The sequence below is a fragment of the Gracilinanus agilis genome, chromosome 2 (genome assembly GCF_016433145.1).
Source record: "Gracilinanus agilis isolate LMUSP501 chromosome 2, AgileGrace, whole genome shotgun sequence".
Taxonomy (NCBI): domain Eukaryota; kingdom Metazoa; phylum Chordata; class Mammalia; order Didelphimorphia; family Didelphidae; genus Gracilinanus; species Gracilinanus agilis.
In genome coordinates this window covers 717,422,477-717,447,777 of record NC_058131.1, presented here as the reverse complement: position 1 = coordinate 717,447,777, position 25,301 = coordinate 717,422,477, and the positions used below count along the sequence as shown (strand labels likewise).

The 25,301-nt window shown below is 46.7% G+C and overlaps 1 protein-coding gene across 1 annotated transcript in view; it reads left to right on the top strand.

The window, feature by feature from the left end:
• Positions 1 to 33: 33 nt before the first annotated feature.
• Positions 34 to 25,301, top strand: part of PRKG1 (protein kinase cGMP-dependent 1) — a 1,248,761-nt gene continuing 1,223,493 nt past the window's right edge. The window contains exon 1 of the mRNA XM_044660333.1: positions 34 to 419. Coding sequence (XP_044516268.1) covers positions 34 to 419 — 386 coding nt within the window. The remainder of the gene's footprint in view (positions 420 to 25,301) is intronic.

Sequence of the window (25,301 nt, the reverse complement as noted above, 5' to 3'; positions counted from 1 at the left end):
TTGCGGGGCCCCAGCCAGGGGCCGGCGGCCAGCATGGGCACGCTGCGCGACCTGCAGTACGCGCTCCAGGAGAAGATCGAGGAGCTGAGGCAGCGCGACGCGCTCATCGACGAGCTCGAGCTCGAGCTGGACCAGAAGGACGAGCTTATCCAGAAGCTGCAGAACGAGCTGGACAAGTACCGCTCCGTGATCCGGCCCGCCACGCAGCAGGCGCAGCAGGCGGCGCAGCAGCAGGCGGCACAGCAGCCCCGCGGCGGCGGCGGCGCTGGCGGCGGCGCGGGGAGCGGCGCGGGGGGCGGCGCGGGGGGCGGCGCGGGCGAGCCCCGCACCAAGCGCCAGGCGATCTCCGCTGAGCCCACTGCCTTCGACTTGCAGGACCTCAGCCACGTGACGCTGCCCTTCTACCCCAAGAGCCCCCAGTAAGCGGGCCGGGCCGGGCCGGGGGTGGGGTGGGGGTAGGGGGACAGGGAGGGCGTTCGCAGGGCTGAGCTGGGCTGAGCGGCGCGGCGCCGCTCGCAGCCCCACCGGGAGAAGCCCGGCTGGACTCTCGGGGCTTGTCTGCGTTGCTCCGGGGTGAGCTGCCTGCATGCCTGGATGCTTTGCCCACCGGCTTCCCACAGCTCCCTCCCTCCGTCTGTTCCGATGCTTCCCTAGTCCCTCCTCGTCTCCCTAAAGAGGGGCCGAGCGTTACTTGGCCCCGATGCCCCTCAGTCTGTTGCACGTCGCCTCACTCCCGGGTTACCTTCGCATCTGCCTTTGCCTTAGTATGTGGCCGTGCCAGTGTAGAGAGGGGCAGCTACACGTACCGAAGCGGAGAGAAGCAGAGAGAGGGTCCGAGAGGGGGGAGTGGACAGAGGCACAAGGAGCCCGAAATAGACCGAAACAGGGTGACAGAAAGCCGAGAGAAATCTCTTGGAACAGAGCTTTCACAAGGAACAGATGTACGTGTAGGTGCAAAGAGCGAGCCTCCCCCCTCCCGTATCCAAGTCTCCAAGCAGCTAGAAGTGTCCAGCCAGAGAAAGGCAAAGGTCCAAGCTGAACTGGACCAGCTCTGGCTCACTCGGGGTGCTTCCGCGCTTGCCTCTCCTTTCTCCCCCGTGCTGGGTGATTCATGTCGCAACTCTCCGGATCTCTGCTTTCTGTCATAATTAAGGAGTAAATGTATCCTCCAGCTAGTTCTTGTTTTTAAGGGTCTTGATGACTTGAATTGGATTTCATTTGCTTCAAAGAAAGACAGAGGCAGGCTGCAACCCGGAGATGCCCTTTCCATCTCAGTCCCCCCGAAGGAAGGGAGGGAGCTCCAGAACCACCCCATTACTTCCAGTGGGAAATGCACGTCGGTGTGTTTGCCCTGATCCCAGCTGTAAATGGGCTGCTTAGTGGTCTCTTGTGACTCTTTTTCACTACTTTGATCCATCTCGTACTGGCTATTTTGGGCCCTGAATGGCTAGCCCCGATCTCAGCGGCAGGAGAAGAGAGTATGGGGGTGGGTGATGGGGAGAGACAAATAGAGAGACAGACAGAGGGAGCCGGAGACAGAAAGTCACAGAGAGATAGAGAGGAAGGATCAGGGGGACAGACCAAAATCTCATCATTATAAAGTGGAGATCAAATAAGAAACAAGCGAGCAAGGACAGGATACTTCAATTAACCTGTGACATGATGGAGGGGGAGGGGGGGAAAGGAAGGATATTAAACAAGCTTGGCTTTCCCTCTCTGTCCATCCACGTAAAGAACTCCTGGTGTGCTAACTCCCTGTACCAGCGGAGGTTTGCAATTCCACTTTTATTATTATTATTTTTTTAAAATTTAGAGTGACCGGAAATTGGCCTGGTTGCCCCGAGAGACTGAGTGGCTGCTTTGGGTCACACAATCAGGCGTGGGGAGAACATGGCCGGGTTAAACGTTTCTCTATTCTGACCTGCTGCTTTGACAGTGGTGGCTTGGAGATCAGTGGCCTGAGCCCCCTTTAACTTTCTCTGCTCAGTAAATTCGCTGCCCTAAGGCACGTCTGAAGCGACGTGGGGCAGGAGGAGAATCCACCTCCCTGGCTTTCTATTTACTATACGGGGCTGCCTCTCCTCCTCTGCCGAGCGGTGGAGTACTAGGTTGGGGATGTGTGTTACATAATCCTGCATCCTCCCTTCACTACAGATGCTACAACAGGTTAATCTAAGGGGAGGGAATGGGGGCTTCCCTCTTCCTGGCTCTTACTGAACTGCTAGCTTAGAATAAACAGCCTTGTGCCTCTCCCATGCCACCCCGATGCCTTTGTTGCTCACGTAATTAAGGGGTGCTGCCTTTGGTGCTCGTCAGCCAGCCTCAGTTCATCTGCTCTTTGTGTCCCAGCTTGAGCCTGGAGGGGGTGGGGAGGGGCTGGCCAAGCTAAGCGTTTCTGCATTCTGACCTGCTAGTTTGCCTGCCAGTTGTGGCTGGGAGAGCAGAGTGACCTGAACTCCCTTCAACTTTCTCTGCTAAATGAAATCTCGGCCCTGACACGCATGCTCGTTGCCTCGAATGAGGCGCGGGGTCATCTCCCTCCTGGTTCAAGTTTGCATAATGGAGAAGCAGCCTCCAGGCTGGAGAGCGGCCCCAGGCCGAGCGCTTCGGTGGCACCTGCGGCTGCTGCAGAGAAAACTTTGGTTTGTTTTAGGAAGGGGAGAAGCGCAATTGTTTTCCGATGCAGAGTGATGGATAGCCGTGACCGCGCGGGTGAACTAGCCCAGCGGGAAATAGCTTTGGGACTCTGGGCGGGTTACAAGCAGGTGCTTGTGGCTAGCAGCGAGCAGTGGGGCAGTCTGCTAAGTCTGAGAGTCGCCGCCTTATTGCTGGGCTTTCTGGAGGACTAGATTGGCTGCAAGAGAGTTCAAAGAGGCACAAACATTTCAACTCTGCATACAACCGATCTCACCTGTGGAATCAAGCCATTGTTTCGGGCTGTTTCCCTAACCGGGAGACAAGATTCCAGAGGAGTCAGCCAGTCATCAAAGTGCAGTGTTCCCATGGGGGCAGCTGGGTAGCTCAGGCCTAGAGGCGGGAGGTCCGAGGTTCAAATCTGGCCTCAGACACTTCCCAGCTGGGTGACCCTGGGCAAGTCACTTGACCCCCATGGCCCACCCTTACCACTCTTCCACCCCTATAGGAGCCATTACACAGAAGTTAAGGGTTTAAAAAAAACAAGTGCAGTGTTCCCTAAAGACTTTATGGATAGGATCATAATTCAGGGTCTTTTCATCTTGAACAAATCTTGAAGGGTGTGTGTGTGTGTGTGTGTGTGTGTGTGTGTGTGTGTGTGTTTTCTTTCACACTTTCAGTAAGAAGAGGAAAAAGGGAGATTTCTTTAGCTGGTAAAGTACACATGGCACAGGAGAAAGGTCAGATCCCACATGCAGTGGGAAAGATTATCTAAGCTCCCTTGATATGTCTGATTTCTGGAAAGCATGGGGAAGGCTGATGAATAATAAGCATAAGTTCCCAGTTCAGTTTTGATCTGAATAATTTGTTGTTATATTCCCCACGGCCACACACGTTCCACTGTTGATTTTTCAGCGTTGGTAGCTTTAGGTATTGTCTGGTCAAAATCAAGGCTTTCCAATGGCGCCCAAACTTTTTTGACCTGCCGCCCCCTTTCCAGAAAAAAATTCCCTGGAAATTAATTTTTTAAAAATTTTAATAGCAATTGGGGGCGGCTGGGTAGCTCAGTGGATGGAGAGCCAGGCCTAGAGATGGGAGGTCCTGGGTTCAAATCTGACCTCAGAACCTTCCCAGCTGTGTGACCCTGGGCAAGTCACTTGACCCCCATTGCCCACCCTTAACACTCTTCTGCCTTGGAGCCAATACATAGAAGTTAAGGGTTAAAAAAGTTTTTAATAGCAATTAATAGGAAAGATAAATGCACCTGTGGCGATCACTGCAGCACCCACCAGGGAGCGGTAGCGCCCACCTTGGGAATCACTACTTTAGACGAAGGGGTAGGTCTTAAACTATCCCTCCAAAGATTCAGGTGAGTGTCCAAGGGGAACCAGCACCAGTTGCTCAAATCTGTTTCTCCCCAGAAGCCAGTTCCAAGGCCACATTTGTTTTCTGTTTCTTCCCTTTTCATTTCCTGCTCATCGTGGCTCCTCAGGTGTCCTGCCTCAGCACTCCCCCTGCCCAGCAGTCCATCCTCAAGCTTTCCTCCCTGAGCTCTTCACAGCTCTCACTTCTTGGGGCTAGGTTGGCTCGTATTTTTTTTTTTCTCACTCCAACTCTAGCCACTTTTCTTGGATGGCTCAACTGAGTTTTGATTGTTTGAACTTACGTCTCAACTTTTCTTTGGAGCAGGGGAAAGGGTGGGGGGAGGGAGAGCTCTCTCCAGAGGGCTCTGGACCCGTGTGGTTACTGGGAACTGACCCACACTTATGCCTTCTGGGAAAGGCCAGGCAATAGTTTGAGGCCGGCATACATTTCCCATAGAAATAGATATTAAAATACTTGGGCTTCAGAAGTGGCACAGAAGCTGGAAGAGCCGATTTATAATCTGTATTCTCTTGCCACCAAATAATCAAATGAGGGCTTAGATGACAGGCCTGCCTATTTTGAATTAGAAAGAAATTTGTGGACAATTCCTGCAAACTTTTAAAAATTTCTCATTCAGTATTCAACAACCACACTGATTAAGAGACCACTATGTTGTATCAGGACATAAAAATCGAAATGGAACTTTTCTAGTCCTCAAGGAGCTTATATTCTGGGCATAGGGGTGGCAGGAATGGCATATAAATAGAAATAAATACATACAAAGTTATTTTTTTTAAAACCCTTAACTTCTGTGTATTGGCTCCTTGGTGGAAGAGCGGTAAGGGTGGGCAATGGGGGTCAAGTGACTCACCCAGGGTCACACAGCTGGGAAGTATCTGAGGCCAGATTTGAACCTAGGACCTCCCGTCTCTAGGCCTGACTCTCCATCCACTGAGCTACCCAGCTGCCCCCCAAAGTTATTTTGATATGAATTAAAGACATCTCTAAGAAACATAGTATTGCCACTGAGTGTTGAAGGGCAACAGGGATGCTAAGAAGTTGAGGTAGGGGGTGGAGGAAATGAATTCCAGATATGGAGGCTCGCCAATGCAAAGGCTAGACATTCTCTGTCGTGTAAGGCAAAGGCCATTGCATAGCATGATTTGTCGGTAATGAAGAGCCCTACTGTATATTTGATGTAACTGATACATAGACTAGTAAGTTCATTTCATTTTACCTTGTTTAAAGACTCAGATTTCATCTAATCATTGAAAATATTTTGGTCCCCAAACCTTGTCACCCAACATCAAAGAGTTCTCGCCCAGTAGCATACGAGCTCTTTGGAGCCGAGGTCATGTCGTGCCTTGCCCTTGTATCTCTAGCACCTGGCATCTCTCGTGCCTAGTGCCTGGTATCCAGGAGGCATTTAACAAATTCCTGTTGTCTGGTGGATCGTTTCTCATTTTTGTACCTCGACCTGCATGTTCTTTGGCTTATTTCTTTCTAGATGTCAGTGACTCTCCTAAGCCATTAGTGTTTCTCTGTCCTGTTCTTGCTCTTTCTGTCTTTCACTCCAGAGGCAGCTGTTTTTCAAGGAAAGTCACTGATCTGTGTCTGAGGTTATCTTTCGGTAGCCCTGGGGATGAAAGGATGCCGCTGATATAATTTGTTATTTCCCCGGGGGAATAAAAAAAATTGTTAGTTGCAAAAATATAGCTCTTATGAGAAATCTGCTTAAGGAGGACATACCATTTATATGGCACTTTATAGTCCACAATGCCTTTATGTCCATCATTTCATTTGATTCTCATTATTGTCATTCCCAGGAAGGTAGGTGTTACAGGAATTATTGTGATCATTATTCCCATTTTACAGATGAGAAACCTGAGGCTCTGAAAGATAAGTCAATTTGCCCATGGCCACAGGTTTAGTAGAGGCCCCTGGCAGATTTTTAGTCAAGGTCTTGCTGATTCCAGGTCCTGTATTTTTCCCAGCAGGCTACTTTGGCAGGCATGATACTTTGTTAAGGTCATCCTGGGGGGGGGTGGTGGCAATTATATTCCAGAGAAGGTTAAACAAAGAAACAGTGCAGCCTCTTATAGCCTGACATACTGAATATAAACTCCCTGGGGGGCAGGAACTCTTTTCGCTTTTCTTCACATGCCCAGCACTGGGCAGAATGCTTGCCACCTACTAAGCGCTTAATGAGGGAAGGTAATAAGCTATTCTAAAGTGCCTACTATTTACCAGCACCCAGCAAAGTCCTTACAAATAGTCTCTCATTTGTTCCTCACAATGATTCTTTGAGTCGTAGCTACTCTTATTATCACTATTTTACATATGGGAAACTGAGGCAGGACTTGAACTCCAGTTCTCCTTATTCCAGGCACAGCACTCTACCTACTGTGTCACCGGGCAGCCTCCAGAAATGTTTGTCTTTTCTGCTATGAGAAAATCTACCAAGATGCAGTTCCATCAAACTCTCTGTTGATTGGAAGAAGGGTTGAGATGAATGCAGGAGGATTGACACAGTATTTTAGGAAAACTTTGGAGATATTTGACTGGCTCAGTTTACTATTGACAAAAGTTATTATCCATCCAATAACTATCCAAGGCAAGATTTTCATCCTTCCTGATACTATCATTATAATAGAAAAGGGGAGGGGGCAGCTGGGTGGCTCAGTGGACGGAAAGCCAGGCTTAGAGATTGGAGGTCCTGGTTCAAATCTGGCCTCAGACACTCCCCAGCTGTGTGACCCTGGGCAAGTCACTTCACCCCCATTGCCTAGCCCTTACCACTCTTCTGCTTTAGAACAAATACACAGTATTGATTCTAAGATGGAAGATAAGGGTTTAAAAACAACAATCAAAGAGATGAGATGATGTTGATTTTCAACCAGTAGGGAAAGTTGAAACTGAAAAGGGAATTTCTTCTCCTTTGAGAATCACTGCATCTTTGAGTTGGAAGGATCCTCAGTGACCATCTTTTCTACCTAGAAGTCTTTCAGAAAGGGGCCATCTAGCCTTAGCATAAAGAATTCCAGTGAGGAAGACGCTCCTCCTGCCCAAGGCAGCAGATCATGCCACCTTGGAATAGCTTAAAGAGCCAAGAGGCTTTGCCTTTTATTCAAATTTGCACAGTTACTTGCACACCTCTCTTCTCCAATTCTGCAGTTTGGGGCCAGGCAGGACAAGTGGCATCCCTCTTCCGTGTGCCAACCCTTCAGATGCTAGGCCCCTCCTCCGACTCTTCTCCAACCCACCTTCATTGAGGTCCTCAAGTTTCACAGCCCAGGCAAGTCACCTCAAAAGCACATTGTCTCCAGGGTTCTAGCCAAGGGGGAAGAGGAACACAGAATTGGAAGCCAATGCTTTGAAATTCCTTTTTTTTGGGGGTGGGAAGGGGAGGGAGGAAGAGGAAGTGTGAGAGGAGGTAGTTAAAGTACATTCTTTTAATTCTGGTATTATTTGAAAATTTGACTCATATTCTCTGGATCACCCAGTACCTGCCATACAGCAGGTGCTTAATACATGCTTGCTGAATGAATGATGGACTTAAAATGGGAGCAGGGAATGTCTCACTCTGGGTTGAAGTCCTTTGAGAGTGTTGGTGGCAGTTGGATGTGGTGACACGTTCTCAAAGGAGATGTAAGAGGCAAACACCAAGAGACCTTTCCTTAGAAGAGGGTTAGAGACTGCCTCAAGGACATCGGTGGGCGCTTTCTTTATCCTCCTGGGCCCTACTCTAAGGCATCTCGCCGCCTTTCTGGTCATTCCAGTACAGGGTTTAGATCCTTAGTGGACAAGGCAGGGCTTCACAGGCAATGCTTCCATTATATTTTTGGCAGGTGAGGAGGTAGAGAGTCACATTTTTTTTTTAAGAAATGGAAGGGCTTTGTGGTCTCCTAGCAACCACAATCTACTACAGAAGGATGACATTCCTGCTACCTCTGCTGTGGCTGCCACTGTCTGTCCTCTAGAACTAGTCTTGGTATCACCAATGCCAAACCTTCCAACTTGAATCTGGAGAGCAGGTTCGAAGGGAAATAAGCAGGTTAGTCAGGTGCAGCCAATGGTGTGATCAGCTCTGTGGCATTCTGACTTTTATTTGAGGTGAGGAAGCTGGCCTGCTGGTCACCTGAAGCTGCCAGTTCTGTCTAGTCTTTTTTTTTTTTATTTTAATTTTTTTAACCCTTAACTTCTGTGTGTTGGCTCCTTGGTGGAAGAGTGGTAAGGGTAGGCAATGGGGGTCAAGTGACTTGCCCAGGGTCACACAGCTGGGAAGTGTCTGAGGCCGTGTCTAGTCTTTTTACCATCCATCAAGGCACCAATGTCCTTTGGCACATCTCTCATTCTGTTTTCTGAGAGGCAGGATGGTCTAGTAGTTGGTATTCTAGATTCAAAGCCAGAAAGACATAGGTTCATGTCCTGTGTCAGACACTTATTAGCTGTTTGACTATGACTAAGTCACAAAACCTTTCTGGGCCTCAGTTTCCTCATCTGTAAAATGGAGGTGGTAGTAGACTTTTAAACTCTAATAGATGAACCTATAATCCGAAGAATATGCGCTTTGTCTGAGCTCTCTAAAGACGACTGAAATGAGAAAAAAGAGAAAAGGAACTACTTCCTCTTGCTATCCATCTTCCCCCACCTCTGGAGCTGTGATTAGCATCAACAGCAGCACACAGGCCCCGGCAACATGAAACAGATGTTCAGTCAAAGGTGGGACTGACCATGCGCTTTGCAAGTCTCTCTTCTTTCTGTCATCTCGTGCAGGTTTTATAATCCTCGTTATTAATATAAAAAGGCAGAGCTGGAGAGTGGGAAGAAGTGAGCCTGTGGGTACTGGACTGGGGGGGGAAGGGAGGGAGCAGGCCTGGGCCAGGAAGGAAGTGGATTCAGAGCCACAGGATGTGGGAGGGAGATCATTGAACCCAGCCCCTCCCATGGGATAGCCCAAGAAGCGAGACTCCCAAAGAGTGAAGAGATCTTACCTGTACTTCTAAGGAGCAGGATGAGAGATGGAAAACAGGTGCTTTGAGCTCTTTCCTGATGTGATAAGCTGATGAGAAGAGGGCAGCCACAACTGGGAAGTGTCTTAAGTCCATGTCCTTTGAAGATCAGTTGGGGGAACTGTGTCTCTTGATACTAGAGAAGAGAAGGCGTGGGGTGTGAGAGTTTTCCTTAAGCATCCAAAGACATGGGCACCTGAGTGGCTCAGTTGCATAGATAGAGTGCCTGGCCTCAGACTTCCTGAATTAAAATCTGGTCTCAGACATTTACTTGCTGTGTGACCCTGAGTAAGTTGCTTAACCCTGTTTGCCTTAGTTTCCTAATCTGTAAAATGAGCTGGAGATACTTGGCCAATCACTCCAGGGTCTTTGCCAAGAAAACCCTAAATGGGGTCATCAAGAGCTGGCCAAGGGGGGCATCTGGGTAGCTCAGTGGATTGAGAGTCAGGCCTAGAGACAGGAGGTCCTGGGTTCAAATCTGACATCAGACACTTCCCAATTGTGTGACCCTGGGCAAGTCATTTGACCCCCATTACCATTATACTCTTACCACTCTTCTGCCTTGGAACCAATACACAGTATTGACTCCAAGATGGAAGGTGGGGGTTTAAAAAAAAAAAGAGCTGGCCATGGCTAAAATGACTGAACAATGACAAATACGAGAGCGATTTTATAGAGAGGGATTTGGACTGGTTTTGTTTGTTGGTTTGCTTTTTGGCCCCAGAGAGCAGACCCAGGAACACTGAGAGGAAGTTGCAATGGCCAGATGTCAGGACCTAACAGTGAGAGCTTCCCCCACCCAGGATGGACTGTGTGAGAGCTGATGGGTTACCTGGCCCCTGGGGATGGGCTCCCTGCATGTTCCTTTCCTTTATGAAGTGGACTAGATGGCTTCTGTGATTCCTTCTAATTCTCCCATCCTGGCATTCCTCCATACCAAGACTACCTCAGAGGAACTTACCAGGCCAGCCCCACCAAGCCTTGTCCAGAGACTTGTCCAGAGACAAAAGCTGAGTCTCAGGCTCAGGAAGGGATCTCAGAGAGCGGGTGTTAGACAGATGAGGAAACTGAAAACATGACAGGGAAAGAGACGTGCTCAAAGCCAGAGGGCTAGTTCGTAGAATCACTGGGAGAAGAAACCTTTAGGGGCCTCTCAGTCTAATCTGTTCATTTTAACGAAGGAGAAATGGAGGCAAAAATAGGTGAAGTGGCTAGTAAGTGTCTAAGGTTGGTTTTGAACTCAGATCTTTCTGACTCCATTTCTGGTTTCTCCCCTCTGTAATGCTAGCTGATTGGTTCAAACTGTTTGCTAGGAATAATTATCACTGCTCTCTCTTTATTGACAAAAAGGGATTTCCCTCTAGCACAATGATTCCCAAAGTGGGTGCTGTTGCCCCCTGGTGGGTGCTGCAGTGATCCAGGGAGGCAGTGATGGCCACAGGGGCATTTAGCTTTCCTGTTAATTGCTATTAAAATTTTAAAAAATTAATTTCCAGGGGGCGAAGGAATATTTTTTTCTGGAAAGGGGGCGGGAGGCCAAAAAAGTTTGGGAGCCGCTGCTCTAGCAGATGAGTGAGGTGGGAAGTCAAGTCTTACTATCCCTATTTTACAGATATGGAGAGTGAGGCTCCAAAAGGGTCCTGATTTGTTCAGTGTCACATGACTAGGTGGGCCTAAAGGGCGGAGCATCACTCTCTTCTCTACCCCATATTGCCTCTTTTGTAAAAAGATAATGGGTTTTGTTTCCTTCTGTTCTATGTTCACAGGATCTAAGGATTAGGATTTAGAGATAGAAGGGATTTGGGCCACCATCGAGGCTGCCCCTCTCCCATTTTACAGATGAGTGAACTCAGGTACAGGGATGGCCAACGACTTGTTCAGAGTTGCAAAAATAGTAAATGCCTGAGGCAGGATTTGAACTCAGATCTTTCAGCCTATAAGTTCAGTACATCATACTCTTCCTCCCCAAACGTGGCCCTCCCTCCTGGCAGGTGAGAGTTTTGTCACTAAATCATCCATGCGCTTGGCTTAAGGTAAGAGCTGAGATAAAAATGCTGGTGTGTAGTTGAGGCGAGGCCTGTTTCCCTTATATTAGAAGTGGGGAGCTTCAGAGGAGGGCAGCGAGGACACTGGCCACCATGTCACGAGGGCTGGAGATTTAAGGGGAAGGAAGAGCCCCTATTATGAGTGGTCTAGGCACGGCCTCATCTGAAAAATGGGAACGATGTCAATGAATGCCTGTAGTAGTGCCCTCTCTGGGGGTAACACTGAAATAGAGAGCTGGCCTCTGGGTGGGGTCCCTGCAATGTACATCCTGGCTCTAGGACCTGAGGCAGATGCCCTGATGTCTCACTGTTCCAGGCAGTCCTTTTTTTTTTTTTTTTAAATTTAAACCTTTACTTTCTGTCTTAATATCAATTCTTTTTCAGACTGTATTTTATAAGCCATCGCCTTCTGTTTTAGAATCAATAAGAAATATCTTTTCCAAGACAGAAGAGCAGTTAAGGGCTAGGCAATGGGGGCGAAGTGACTTGCCTAGGGTCACACAGCTCGGAAGTGTCTGAGGCCAGATTTGAACCCAGGACCTCCTGCCTCCATGTCTGGCACTCTATTCACTGTGCTTCCTAACTGCCTCAGTCCTTAAACTTTCAATGGAAGAGAAGATTGAGTTAGAGGGAGTTTTCTCATCTGAGAGTTTTCTATGCTAAGGAAATCGTGATGCAGGCCAGGCCTATTGTGATGTGTTGTCTATCTCCAGGTATTGGGGACACAAAGAAGACCATGGATCGGTGTCTTCTCACAGAGTCTACATTCTCTTGCAGGAAACGCCTCTTAGGTATACGCAGAAGCAGCTTGGGGACGGGGAGCAGGCAAAGCTCCAGAGAGGGGCAAGTGTTGCTTGAGCAGAGTCTTATGGGAAACTAAGCCTTCTAAGGGAGATGGGAGAAGAGACCAAATGAAAATCTGAGTTAGAATGGCTTCATGAATGAAAGCCTCCTTCTTTAAGACCCTTGGAGGAGGCAGCCAGGTGGCTTAGAGGATTGAGAGCCAGGCCTAGAGACAGAAGGTCCCAGGTTCAAATTTGGCCTCAGGTCTTTTCTAGCTGTGTGACCCTGGGTAAGTCATTTACCATTGCCTTAACCCTTACTGCTCTTCTGCCTTAGAACCAAATACAAGTATTGATCCTAAGACAGAAGAAAAGGGTTAAAAAAAGATATTTGGTTGGTGCAGGGTTCAGGAAGCCGTTGGTATTATCACAGGGCAGACAGTTGGGTTAAGTGATCCTTCCTGAGGGCTGCGGTCAGGAAAATAATTTAGAAGTTCCTCCTCCTCCTTCCCCGTGCCAGTTAAGAATGCTTTCCTCAGTCTCTCCCCCCACCGAGAAATACTGAGTCTGACTCTAGAGCAGACCTGGCCACCTGCAAGCAAACCCTAGTGCAGAGGGCTAAGGCATGGCCATAGGACAGACAGGCTGGCAGGACTCAAGAGAACAGCATGGACAGACTCTTCCCCCCTGAGTTCCAGGTGCGTGGCATTTAGGGGAAGAAGAGACCCAGGGCAGAAAATAGACCCTGGTGCCTTGGGGACTCTGCTTAGTTTAGGACAAAGGAATAGACTGGAAAGAGTAAGGAGGGGGAGAGAATGAGAGGGCTTGTTTTAAATAGCAAGATTCTCACCTCCCCTTTCTCCCTGGCCTCTGTTTTAGTAAAGGCCTCAGATAAACTCTTGTGGGTGGGGGAAGAAGTCCCTTCATTTTGTTTGGCTAACACCAACTTATACTGAAGAGCTTACTTAATGAGCTGAACTACTTTGTCCCATAATAGAAAGTATGCGAGTATACTTATTGAAGGTAAGAATCCTCTTTCCCTCCCTCCCTCCCTCCCTCCTTTCCTTCCTTCCTTCCTTCCTTCCTTCCTTCCTTCCTTCCTTCTTTCCTTCCTTCCTTCCTCCTTTTTCTTAGCACCTAGCACAGTGCCTGGCCCATAGCAAGTGCTTAAAATGCATATTGGTTTAATATTCAATTCCATTAAAAACATTTCTCAATCAACCAAGCATTTATCAAATAATTATTACATGCCAGGCACTGTGGGAGTTGTTCTGACTCTCAAGGAGTTTCCATTCTACTGGAGGGAACAAGGTATCAGGAAGTGGTAGACCATGTTCCCAGGCATGCACAGTACAAGGTAGATAGTCCTAGGCATGAAGGAAAACCTAAGTTAAGAGCTCTAGGAAGATTGAAGGCATGAGGGGGCAGCTGGGTAGCTCAGTGGATTGAAAGTCAGACCTAGAGACGGGAGGTCCTAGGTTCAAACCTGGCCTCAGCCACTTCCCAGCTGTGTGACCCTGGGCAAGTCACTTGACCCCCATGGCCCACCCTTACCACTCTTCCACCTATGAGCCAATACACAGAAGTAAAGGGTTAAAAAAAAAGATTGAAGGCGCGAGAGAACATTTATTCTTAGGGAGGACCAGGGAAGTTTCATGGGTATATAGAGAGGTGAGGAGAGAGTATAAGCCCATCCAAATCCATCTGATTTCTAGGGACCCGAATGATTGCATTTTGTTTCTGTTGCTGTAGAGTCATTTTCCAGTTGTGTTTGACTCTTTGTGACCCCTTTTGGGGTTTTCTTTGCAGAGATACTTGAATTCCCTTTTCCAGTTTGTTTAACAGATGAGGAAACAAAGTCAAGTGACTTGCCCAGGGTTGCCCAGCTAGTGTCTGAGGTCACATTTGAACTCGGGAAGATGAGTCTTCCCTACTCTAGGCCTCCTGGCCACCCTTGTTACATTTACTCTAATACTTTTGGCATCTGGAACTGCCAGCTTCCTCTTTGGCCTTGGGTTTGTCTGTTGCCGGGTGACATATTCAGCAGCTCAGAAAAGAGGTCCAGTGGTTAGTGCTTTCTCATTTTGTTGTGTGAATGCAATGAGATAACATGGAGAGCCTTTTCCAGACCTTCATGTGCTGTCAATGCTCTCTATTATTTTGTGCCAGCCCAGAACCCTGACTTTTTAGGACCAGCGTTCAAACCTCTGCCCCCCAGACCAAGGTGATTTCTTTTTCTAGGTCTCAGTTTCCTCATCTGTAAGGTAGGGGGCTGAATGGGTTGTCCTTCGTGGGGATCCCAGCTCTCCTGTGGTCGCCACCACCTGAAGTAATTGCTGTTTCCATTCCATTTCCCCTGTTTTCATTGCTTGCCAAGAGAGCAGCCCTGTGCCACAGGTGAGAAGCGAGTCCTTTGGCGCCAGCCGTTCCTAGGTGGGCATGTGCTGAGCTAACACTTGTTGGGAAAGCAGGCTGGGCCTCGAGCTTCCCTGCCTCTGGTATGCTGTGTCTGTGCAGCCAGCCCAAGGTTTTGTTTTGTTTTTTTTTTTTTTCCTCCAGATATTTTGCCCTTTTAAGGCAAACAGCCCGAGCTCAGGGCGGGGGCGCACTTTCAAGTCTGTCTCCAAGAAAGGAGGGGGAGTACGTGGACTTCCAGCCCCTTTCCAGATGGTTTGGATTAAGAGCAAACATACAAGGGTTGTTGAGGATGGGAGAGTAGAGCCGTTACACCTACCAGAAGAAGAAATCTCGAGGAGCTGCTGCCAGAGGTGTCCCTGGCTGGGGTGGGGGTGGGGAGGACACTTCCGGATTTCAGGATCCAGGCCAGTGATCTTATTCGTGCCGCGTCCTCAACTGCTGGGATGGAATCTTGTGCCACAGCGCCGAACTGGTGCCAGCTCCTTTGCCTCTCCTTCTGTCCTAAGTAAAAATGCCCAGACTTTCCCTAAAGGTTTTGCTTGGGGACCTACCTTTTCAGGCTTTGGAATCAAATCATTTCCTTTGTCTAGATCAGGGGTTCCCAAACTTTGCCCCCTTTCCAGAAAAAATATGACTTAGCACCCCCCTGTCACATATTATCACCTCCCCGTTACAGTTATTCACCGCCCCCAAATGCACCTGTGGCCATCACCGCCTCCCTGGATCTCTGCAGCACCCACCAGGGGGCGGTGGCACCCACTTTGGGAATCACTGTACTAGGGTTAGAGATCAGATATTTGGAACTAGAAAGGTACCATTGGGGTCATCAAGATCAATTCCCTTGTTTTACAGAGGAAAAAACTGAGGACCTTAAAAGTGAAGTGACTTGAACAGAGTCCTACAGTTACTGTCTGAAGCAGGACTCCAAGCTTGATCTTCCTCGCTCTAAGGCCACCATACCATAGGGTCACCCTCAGGAAGGGAGATTTCCTTTGGTCATACTCCAGGCATGAGACAGAATGTTTAAGCAACACCTAATGTTTGCAGAGCCTTCGGCTTGCCTTCCGGACACAACAATTCAGTTCAGCTCCTCCCCTTGGTCCATCTTTAGCATTTCTGGAACATTTTCTGTCTTTTGTGAGGATTTCTGTTTGGGCATCACCGTTTTCCTGTGTAGCTGCCCTCCTCGAGCACCCCCTGAAAAGAAGAAGAAAGGGTCAATGACAGGAACCAGACTCAGTCCATCCCCAGGCACCAGACAGGACCCCGGAGACCTCCCCAGCTCTCTCCTGAGAAGAGGGGAAGGGGCCTGATCACTGATTCCATGACAGAAATATATATAATCCACCTATACAGGGCACATGAAAGCAAAACAAACAAGCAGCCCAGCATTTGTAACTGCCTTTTATGCCCAAGGCAATAGGTAAAGTCCACAGACATTTGTACAGGGAGATTAGAGCCTTTTGGAGGAGAAAAATGTGTGCCCAAATGGCTGTGCTCCTTGGGAGAAGGAGATGAGTCTGAAGGAGACATTTGAGCAAAGTGCTAGGAGGAGCTGAGGGCACACCCTTAGGGTGTGTGTGTGTGCATGTGGGGAGGGGTGGTGGCAGAAGGGAGGGGGCATCATCAGAGAACCTGAATTCAGGACCTGATTCTGCTACCTGTGTGCCCCAGGGCCAGCTGCCTCCACCCCCTAGACCTCAGTTTCCTCTTCTGTAAAACGAATAGGCTAAACTCAATAACCTCTGAAGCCCCTCCATGTTCTCCATTTTATGTAGCCCATAGAGGGGAAGCAATTTCAGCTCCAATGGGGAGAGCCCTCTTCCAATGCCATGGTTACAATGAGCCTCCCATAATATGTGTCAGGGATGAGATTTTTATTCTCTCCTTCCTTGAAATGGGAAATTATGTTCTGCATGCAAAGAGAGCATAAAGCAAAGTCGTTGTCATAAGAATGCCTGGAGGAATGGGGGCATTAATTACACAAGGAAGCTCTTCACCAGAAAGCAAACAATTTCATTATGAAGCCAGTTGCATGTCTCGAATTTGGCTCTGAATTAGTGAGAGCGCAATGAAAAACGCAGCTTGGGGCAAGCTTCATGCCTTCTCCTAGAACAATTGCTTCCACAGACTTGCTGAGTTGGAAGGTCATTCAGTCCTGCCCATAGCTGGACCACGATCCTTTCTGCCAACTCCAGATATCTCTGGTTGGAGACGGAGGCCCCCTTTCTCCTGGAGCAGCCTGGTGTCCTCTGACTGCTGGTGCCTTCCCTCTGAGGAACCCCCTCCACTTAATCCTCAACAGAAATGTTCTGTGTCCAGAGCCCTTTCTGTGTGGTCTCTCCCATTAATTAGACTGTGAGACTCCTGAGGGCAGGGGCTCTGTTTTTGCTTTCCTTTGTGTGCCCAAATCTTAGCATGGCGCTTGCTGGGAAGGGTGAAATTATTACGAGCTTTTTCTTGTATTGAACTAAAACTTACTTCTTTACAACTTCTCTCTGTGACCTGTTGTCCTGCTTCCTAGCTCCAAATACGGGGGGAAACGGCAAGTTTTTTTGGGAAAAAGACTTGTTGTCAATTGTGTTTGGAGCTTAGATGATACCATCTTCTATCATTACACAGTCAAGTTAAAGAGGTTGGTTGGGTTCAGATGACTGGGTGTCCAAAATACCAGGATGTGATATTTGTATTTCATTGTAGAGGCGACAGGAAGCGACTGATGGCTTGTGAGCAGGAGAGAGTGACATGGTCCGATATGGGCCACAGCCAGATTATTTTGTTAGCTGTGTCTGAGATGGATTGCAGATGACAGGCAGGAGACAGGGAGGTAGGTGTCAGGATTTCCTATTAGGAGGTTCCTCCGAGGCCATTTAGTCCAGCCAGGACCTGAAAAAGCCTCTCCTCTCTTACAGACCTGACTAGCAGCCATTTTGCTTTGGATTGAAGGAAAACTCACTGGTCCCCACCTCCAGGCTTTCTGTTCCATTTGGGGATAGAGAACTCTAATGGGAAGGATATTTTCCCTTCATCAGACCCCAAATTGCCAATCTGCAACCTCCGCTCATTGGTATTAGGTCTCTCTTTTGGGACCAAGAAGAACAAACTTGATTCTTCTTTGTTTGAATCCTGGCTGGCATTAGCCCCTTTTTTCACTTAGAGACTGAAGTTTAAATAACCATCTAAATTAGGCTCTCCATCGGGCGGGGAGTAGGTCAGCTGCTGCTATCACCCACCTCATACGTGGGGCCAGTCCCCAAACACCAGACCCAGGTTGTTCTTTAAATGTCTGAGTGCCGGCCTTCCTAAATGGAGTCATTATGGTGTCAGCCCATCAGCTTAATTTGGTTAATTGTATTGAATGTCAGCAATGACAAATACACCTTGGTTAAAGAGAAACCCTTTGCTATTTTCTGGAACAGCCAGATTACAACTATATTAAGCTCTTACCCGATCTAGGCCAAAGGATAATGAGATAATGTTCGGGGAGAAATCTCCCATTTTGGATAGACTCTACATCATTTTCACAGCCTGGCTCGATCAATAAATTATGGTTTTGACAGGTCTTCCAACTGTAGACTGAGAGGGGAAGAAAGGAGAAAGGAAGGATGGCTGTGACAGGAACAAAAAAGAAAAATGAGAACCGGGAATATGGCCCGTCTGGAGTTCTCGTTCTTGATAGACTCTCCGGTGGTTTGGCCCTGCTTGGCTGATGGTGCAGATGCCTGTTAACACGCTACAAGAGTGCATGACCTCCTTGTTGTGCTCTCCTCGTTCTTAGACTTCCTTTGCTCAAGTTGTTCCTGATTCAGGACACCGTTTCTATCTGGCCAAAGGAGAGAAAGATCGGAATTGGGCTGGGCTGCTTTGACAGGAAGTTCCTGTCTGCCTTAAGGGCTATCAACATGCTCTTAGTGACCAGCAAGATTTGGCTAAAGCTGGGATGCAGTTTATTGTAACAATGAATGGAGAAAAGAAAATATGCAAAGGAGTAAACTTTTGAGACCCTCTTCTGAATACTAGAATGAGTGTAGTCTGTCCTTGCTGACCTGAGACTTCATTTGAAGGAATTGCTTCCTCACTGTTTTGGGCAGTTAGGTAGCACTGTGGATAGAGAACCTGCCTGGAGTCTAGACTCAATCCAGATCAAATTCAGCTTCACATACCTACTAGTTGCATGATCTTGGATAAATCACTTAATGCTACCTCAGTTTCCTCATCTGTAAAATTAACTGGAGAAGGAAATGGCAACCCACTCCAGTATCTCTGCTAAGAAAACTCCAAATACGGTCACCAAGAGTCAGACAAGACTGAGACACAACTGAATACTAACACCAGGCAGCTGTGGGTTCAGTGGTTACCTGGAATCAGGAAGACCAAAATATCCACTAGATCTACTGGAGAAGAAAGTGGCAAACCACTCTAGTATCCTTGCCAAGAAAATCCCATGGAGAGCGGAGGTCCACAGTGTCATGAAGAGCTGGACACAACCAAACGATTGAACAATGACAAACCCCATTATTTGGGAACAATTGGTGGATATTGCCCCTCAGAAAGGAAATCCAGAAGGATGATCGCTATGAATTGCCCACGTAACTGATCCGCAGCTTTTCTTTTTCTCAACCAATATTTCAGCCTGATGGGTGTCCACTTTCAGATGTGAGGAAACAGCAAATGGTGGTCATGCTTTATCTGAAAATTTCAACAGCCTAGCCTATGCACACAGGCACAGAAATGCAAAAGCTCTACTATTGCAGAAGGGACTCTTCTTGATCGTTTTATCTTGTTATACTTATTGCACAATTGCCAGACCTCCCAGATAAGATGTGAGCTCCAGGAGGGCAGAGCCTCTGGCAGTTTAGGGCTTTGTAGTGCCACCACCCAATACCGGACCTTGGGTACGAGGCAGCTATGGATCTTCTTTGCTGAATAGAATGGAAATAGTGGTATGAGCAATGCTTCTTGTGACATTGTTTCTTATAACAGTGTTTGTCATAAAGTATTTCTTGTAACAATGGTTTTAGAAACAATGTTTTCCATAATGTTTCTTGTGCCATTTCATAAACGAATGTTTCTCATGCTATTTCCCTAAATAATGTTTCTTGTAACAATGGTTCTTATAACAATGTTTAGTGAAACAGTGTTTCCTAAAGTGATATTTCTTACAATAGTGTTTCTTGAAACAATGCTTCTCCTAGCAATGCTTTTGGAATCCTTATTAATTTCAGTCCAAACGATCTATAACAGCCAGTACCTTGACTTTTAAAGTTTCTTTTTAAAATTCCTTACCAGAAACTAAATTAGCATCATTTTCTTTAACATCCAAGTACACACACACACACACACACACACACACACACACACACACACACACACAAAATCTGATTTATGGTCAAAAAGGGTTTCTAAGTGAGCTGTAGTTTGCTTAGTGTGGAATGGCTTATAAAGAAGAAATAAAATGCTACTTTGGAGAAAATGGATCCTTCTCCTCCTGAGGAGCAATGACCACATCCGACTTCCGACAGGGCCATCTTGTAGGTCTCTCTATCTTGTAGTATGTTCTCTCTGGGTCTCTATGTCTATGCACCGTGTTTTCACTGCCCTCTGCCTTCTGAATATTTTGCCCTGGGCATTAAAAGGTTTATTTTTGCCTTTCGTTATGGGAAAATGTCTGGACTGAAAAAGGATGTTTTTCTTGTTGATAGGCAACAGCTGTAAGATGAAAACAGTGCAGGGTAGCCCCCAGAAAAAGAAATCTCCTAGTGGCTAGAGATTTAGATGGCTAGGCCATGTACAGGTGCATGTATGGGTGTGTGTGTGTGTGTGTGTGTGCACGCGCGCGTGTGTGTACCCATGAACTGTGTTTTCAGAGCAAGATAATTATTTCAAGCTGAACAGGAGTTTTGAGATGTTTTTAGTGCAATTCCTTCATCTCAGAGAGAAGAAAGCTGAAGCTGGGGAGACATAATTGTTCACATTTCTGTAGCATTTTAAAGATTGAAAAACCCTCCTTCCAGTACTTCTAAGATGTAAGTACTTAAGAAACTTGTTATTCTTGTTCAGTGAGTGAGGCAATAGGAAGAGGTTAGAGGACTTGCCCATGGTCATAAAGCCAGTGAGTAACAGAGGCGACATTCAACTCCAGGCTTCTTTACTCTCAACGCTAGCCCTCTCTGCTTTACCCCATGCACCTAGGTGAGAGAGGAGCTATTTCCAATGGTGATATATGAGATAGACACCCAAGGGGGTGGTAAGATACAGAATCATGGAAAGAATCAGTAGGGAGGCAGCTCAGTGGTCATTTAGTTCAAAGTATAACCAAAGGAACCCCCACGATCACATCTCTGACAAGTGGTTCCACAGCTTTTGCTTGGAGACCTCTAAGGAAGGGGAGGAGGTCTCTGGAACTCATCCCTCTTTGGGTGTCTCTCATGGCTCACCACATTTTCCCAGCAGCAAATTTCTTTCTGTAACTCCTGCTCATGGTTCCTGGTTCTGCCCTCTGGGGCCTACCAGCGCTTGACCAGTTCCATCTTCCCACTTTCCCATGAGAGCCCTTCAGATACTTGAAGATGACGATCATTCCTGTTGGCCTGGGGACTTTTTTTCCCAAGTGAAACATGCCCAGTTCCTTCCCCTCCTCCACATATGTCAAGCACTCAGAGCCCTTCGTTTGCCCTCCTGGTTGGCCCTGGTTGGATACTAGCTCCTGTGTTGGTAGCTTTTGTTGGAAATTTCCAATAATCTACCCAATACACTCAGGCACAAAAATTCAAAACATTGAACAGAACCCGTGTTATACTTCTCTGCTCAAATGCCACATTGCATGAATCAAATGTGAGCATGTGGAGGGCAGAGCCCTCACTGCCAACTCTTAGGCCTGGGCCTTGTTTCCTTTCTAAAATTTGGTGTGTAGAACTGAACCTAATACTTCATATGCAGTCTCTTAAGAGCCCAGCCCAGTCGAATCTGGACGGTAAGCATTTATTAAGCACTTACTGTAGGCCTGGCAAAGTACTCAGTGCTGAGAATACTAACACAAAAGCTCTAAATATCTATTATGCAGCCTCTACTGAAATCTTTTCCAGTTTTATCAGACCTTCCCAAAGCCTATATCCAACTCGTAGACAGAGAGGCAATATTATGTAATGGATAGAATATTGTCTTTGTTGATCGTCAAAGGACCTGAGTTCAAATCCTGCCTCAATTATTACTACCTTTAAAGTCTCTTCATCTCTCTGGGTCTCAGTTTTCTCATCTGTAAAATGAAGGGGTTGGATAACAAACTTTTGAGATCTTTGAGGTCCTTTTCAGTTCTAAACCTGCAATGCTCTGATTTAGTGCCACGAACATTGATCTCGGGGTCGATTCCACGCTGTGTTTTTAGGAATTGGAGTGAGGCTGTGGAATCACGCGCTCCAACTACTCACCCACCCACCTACAAGCAGCGACTTCACAGGAAAAATAAAGAGAGCTTTCCCACAACAAACGAGACGATCTCACGAGTGAATTTGCAGGAATGAGCACTATTGAAACAGCTTAGTTCTGCATAACAGATTTTGGAGTTTCCTGTCTGATCACTTCCTTCTTTCGACAGTGTATATGGAAATGCTAATTTTATTTGGATTCGGTGTTAGCTAGAAATAAAATAAATTTGATTTTTAAATAAAATGTCCAATTGTAAGAAGAAAATCGCTTCTACAAGGAAGACTTCATTAGAGCATATTGGGCCTGTGCTCATCACAAGAACTTTGTCAAGCACTCACACAATTCAAAGCCTGCTTCCTAACCCTTGCTAGCTCAGGACAAGTCCCTCCACCCCTCGGGGCCTCAGTTTCCTCATCTGTAAAATCAGTAGCTAGGACTAGACTGTCTCCAAGGTCCCTTTCCTTTATTTCCCCATGATTTTCTGGTCGTGGTCATTACTCTTTTACAGTGCTTTTGCCACCCTTTCTTGGTTGATGCTCAAGTCCTACCTGGTGTTGACAATCTGTCGGGATGTTGCCATCTCTTAGACATTTAAGGTCTATTTTCCAAGTGTGGAATTAGATACGCTTCCAGGGTAGGTTTTCTCAGGTAGGATTTCCCACCATTGGAGTATCCATAGATTTGGAAGGAAGCTCCAGAGGTTCTATGCCTTGTCCACTGTTGAATGGCCTACAGAGAGGAGCGAAGAATGCTTCCCTCTTGGATATCTCCATGAAAAGAGACTTCAGAGCTGCCCTGGGCAGTTCAGCCCGTTGATTTATCGCCATCGTTGTCTTCAACTTAAATTCAGCAGAAATCTCCCATTTGAATCGAAGCCCATATTTTCGTCACTTTCCAGGAACATCGAGACCATTTTCCTAGATGAAGCTAGGATCAGAGGTCGAGAGTTGGAAGAGATCTTGGGGATCATGTCGTAGTCCAGTCCTCTTCCTGCATAGAAGAAGAAACCAAGGCCCTGACAGATATTGTGGAGCGCTCACAATCACACAAGGGAGTCTTTGCTTGAGCTGAGCTTTGAGTCCCTACACCAGGGGTGGGCAACGTATGGCTCTCGAGCCATATCTGGCTCCACCTCCAGACCAACCAGTCCAGGCAGAGCCCCAGGATGTGCCTCAGGGGGCCCTTCAGCCCCTGCCCCTATTCCAGTGCCTTCTGCCTCCATCCTCCTCCTTCCACAGGTGTTTATGGCTCTCACAGCCAAAAAGGTTGCCGACCGTTGCCCTACACGTACAATGACCTTTCCCCACAGGATTAATTTTCTATTTCTCCGATCAAAGGATCCCACCTTCATGGATCTAGAGCTGAATGAGCCATCAGATGTCTGTTCGTCCAACTCTTTCATTTTGTAGATGAGCAGATGAGGCCAGGGGAGGCAGGTGTCTTACATGAGTTTGAACTCATCATCCAATTCCAATTCCAACTGGTCCTTCTTCTAGAATTGTTCTCCACTTACCTTGTGCTCTTCACAAATGGTGACCAAAGCCAGATGTTCTTTAGGGGAGGACAAAAAGAGAATTTGATGACAGAATCACTTCCCATTTTCTGAATATACTTTGGTGGTACACCATATTGCCTTTTCCGATAGTGACCCTACAATTTGATCTTTCAGTCGCCTGTGTCTCTCTATTCATTTTCCTAATATGCTGTGCCATGCCTAGCCAGATTTCCAGCTATCCTAAGTTTTTAACCTTCTCGCTTTTTAATTCTGTTTTTAGGAACATATTTCAAATTCCCAAGATCTTTTGAGTATGATGATGGCACTCTTCTGTAACTTGGAATGTGGGCCAAATAGAAAAAGATCAAATTTGGTTATTTATACATGTAAATTCTTGAATTTGAGTTGAGAAATTAACTTATAAGAACAAGATGGAGGGAAGACCCCGATCTAGAAGCACTTCTGGAAATTGGCTGAAAATTTTAGTGGATTGTAAGTTTAATATAAGACTTCCATGTTTCACAGAAATAAAAAAAAATGCTAGTAAGATTTGATGTATTATAAAAGAGAGTCATTATCTTCCAAATGAAGGAAGTGGTAGTTTAAATCATCTTTGTAAAATGAAGTTAAGTTTTGAAGTTTTGGGGAGGGTATCGATTAGATAGAAACTTCCCAGAAGACGTCAAACAGGATGGTAAAAAGCCTTGAGATCATGCACCAGAAGATTACCTGGAGGAATTGAGGATGTTTAACTTGGGGAAGAGAAGGGTTGGGGCAGCTGTTATCATTATCTTTTTTTTTTAACCCTTACCTTCTGAATTAGAAACAAGATTAAATATTGGTTCCAAAACAGAAGAGTGGTAAAGGCTGGGCAACAGAGGTTAAGTGACTTGCCCAGTGTCAAATAGCTAGGAAGTATCTGAGGCTTGATTTGAACTCAGGTCCTCTTGAATCCAAGCCTGGCTGTCAATCTGCTAAGTCACCTAGCTGCCCCTGGGGTAGTATACTTCTGCTCATCCCAAGCCTAGGAGCTGTGAATAAAAGTTGCAAATTCACACATTGAGGTATGTGGTAGAGAGGATTCTTGTTCCTCTCTTGTTCTTGTTCTAGGCTGATGATGTGACCTCAAAAATTTCCCCCAGTCACATATGTCTTCTGTAACATTTGAGAATGTGATGAGTATGTCCTTTGCTGCTCCTTGGAGGTCATCAATGAAAATTTAGCTAGATTTAGTGTTGTTTGAGTTGACTGTGCCTTGGGGTCAATAGATTCAGATATCCAACCTTGCTCTCTTACACAATCAATTCATCATCCTGAAGCCAGGGGCCCTTTAGCATATATGTTTCTAGAAATGTTGATACGCTCAAAATAAGATATTTGCTCTTTGGTATTCCTTACATGCACCAGAGGGCTGTCCCTGCCTGGCATGCTGACACATCTCTACCTGATGAAGTGAGATTTTAGCACAATGTCATCAGTGTCTTGGTTGTGTGGTTACTTTCCCCACCAATGAAGACTTTCACTGATCCTATTGGGAACTGGTTAAGAACCCCAAGTGATGTGAGCAAGAAATTTATCTCCTTTTGGCAAGTGGTGAGAACCTCCCTGAATTTAGGCTGATTCTTGGAAGAGTGTCGTCAACTCAAAGTCTTCCCAGCTTTGGTTATACTTGTAAGAGTTTGTGCTCCACTGGTCTTAAAATGAGGTTTGTGAGCCTGAAAAAAAAAGGGGACTTGCCCCCTGACTTGTACAAGTGTCTCTGGCCACCATGCATCTTCTAATGGCCATCCTCCTCATTTTTTCCCCAGACAAAATTTGGACTCTGCCTCTGGGACCTTGACTTCTGATATCTGAGTTATCTTGCCCAGTATTAGGCCACCCATGGCACTTCTCAGGAATTTTCAAACTATGCTCTCCAACAGCACATATCTTCTTCTTCAGTCTCGTTTACCTGTTTCTGTTGTCTTCTTCAATTAGAATTTAAGCTCCTTGTCTTTGTATAGATGACACCTAGCACAATGCCTGGAATATTGTACTTAGTAACTATTTTTTGAATCTTCCTTCCTTCCTTTCTTCCTTTCTTCCTTCCTTCCTTCCTTCCTTCCTTCCTTCCTTCCTTCCTTCC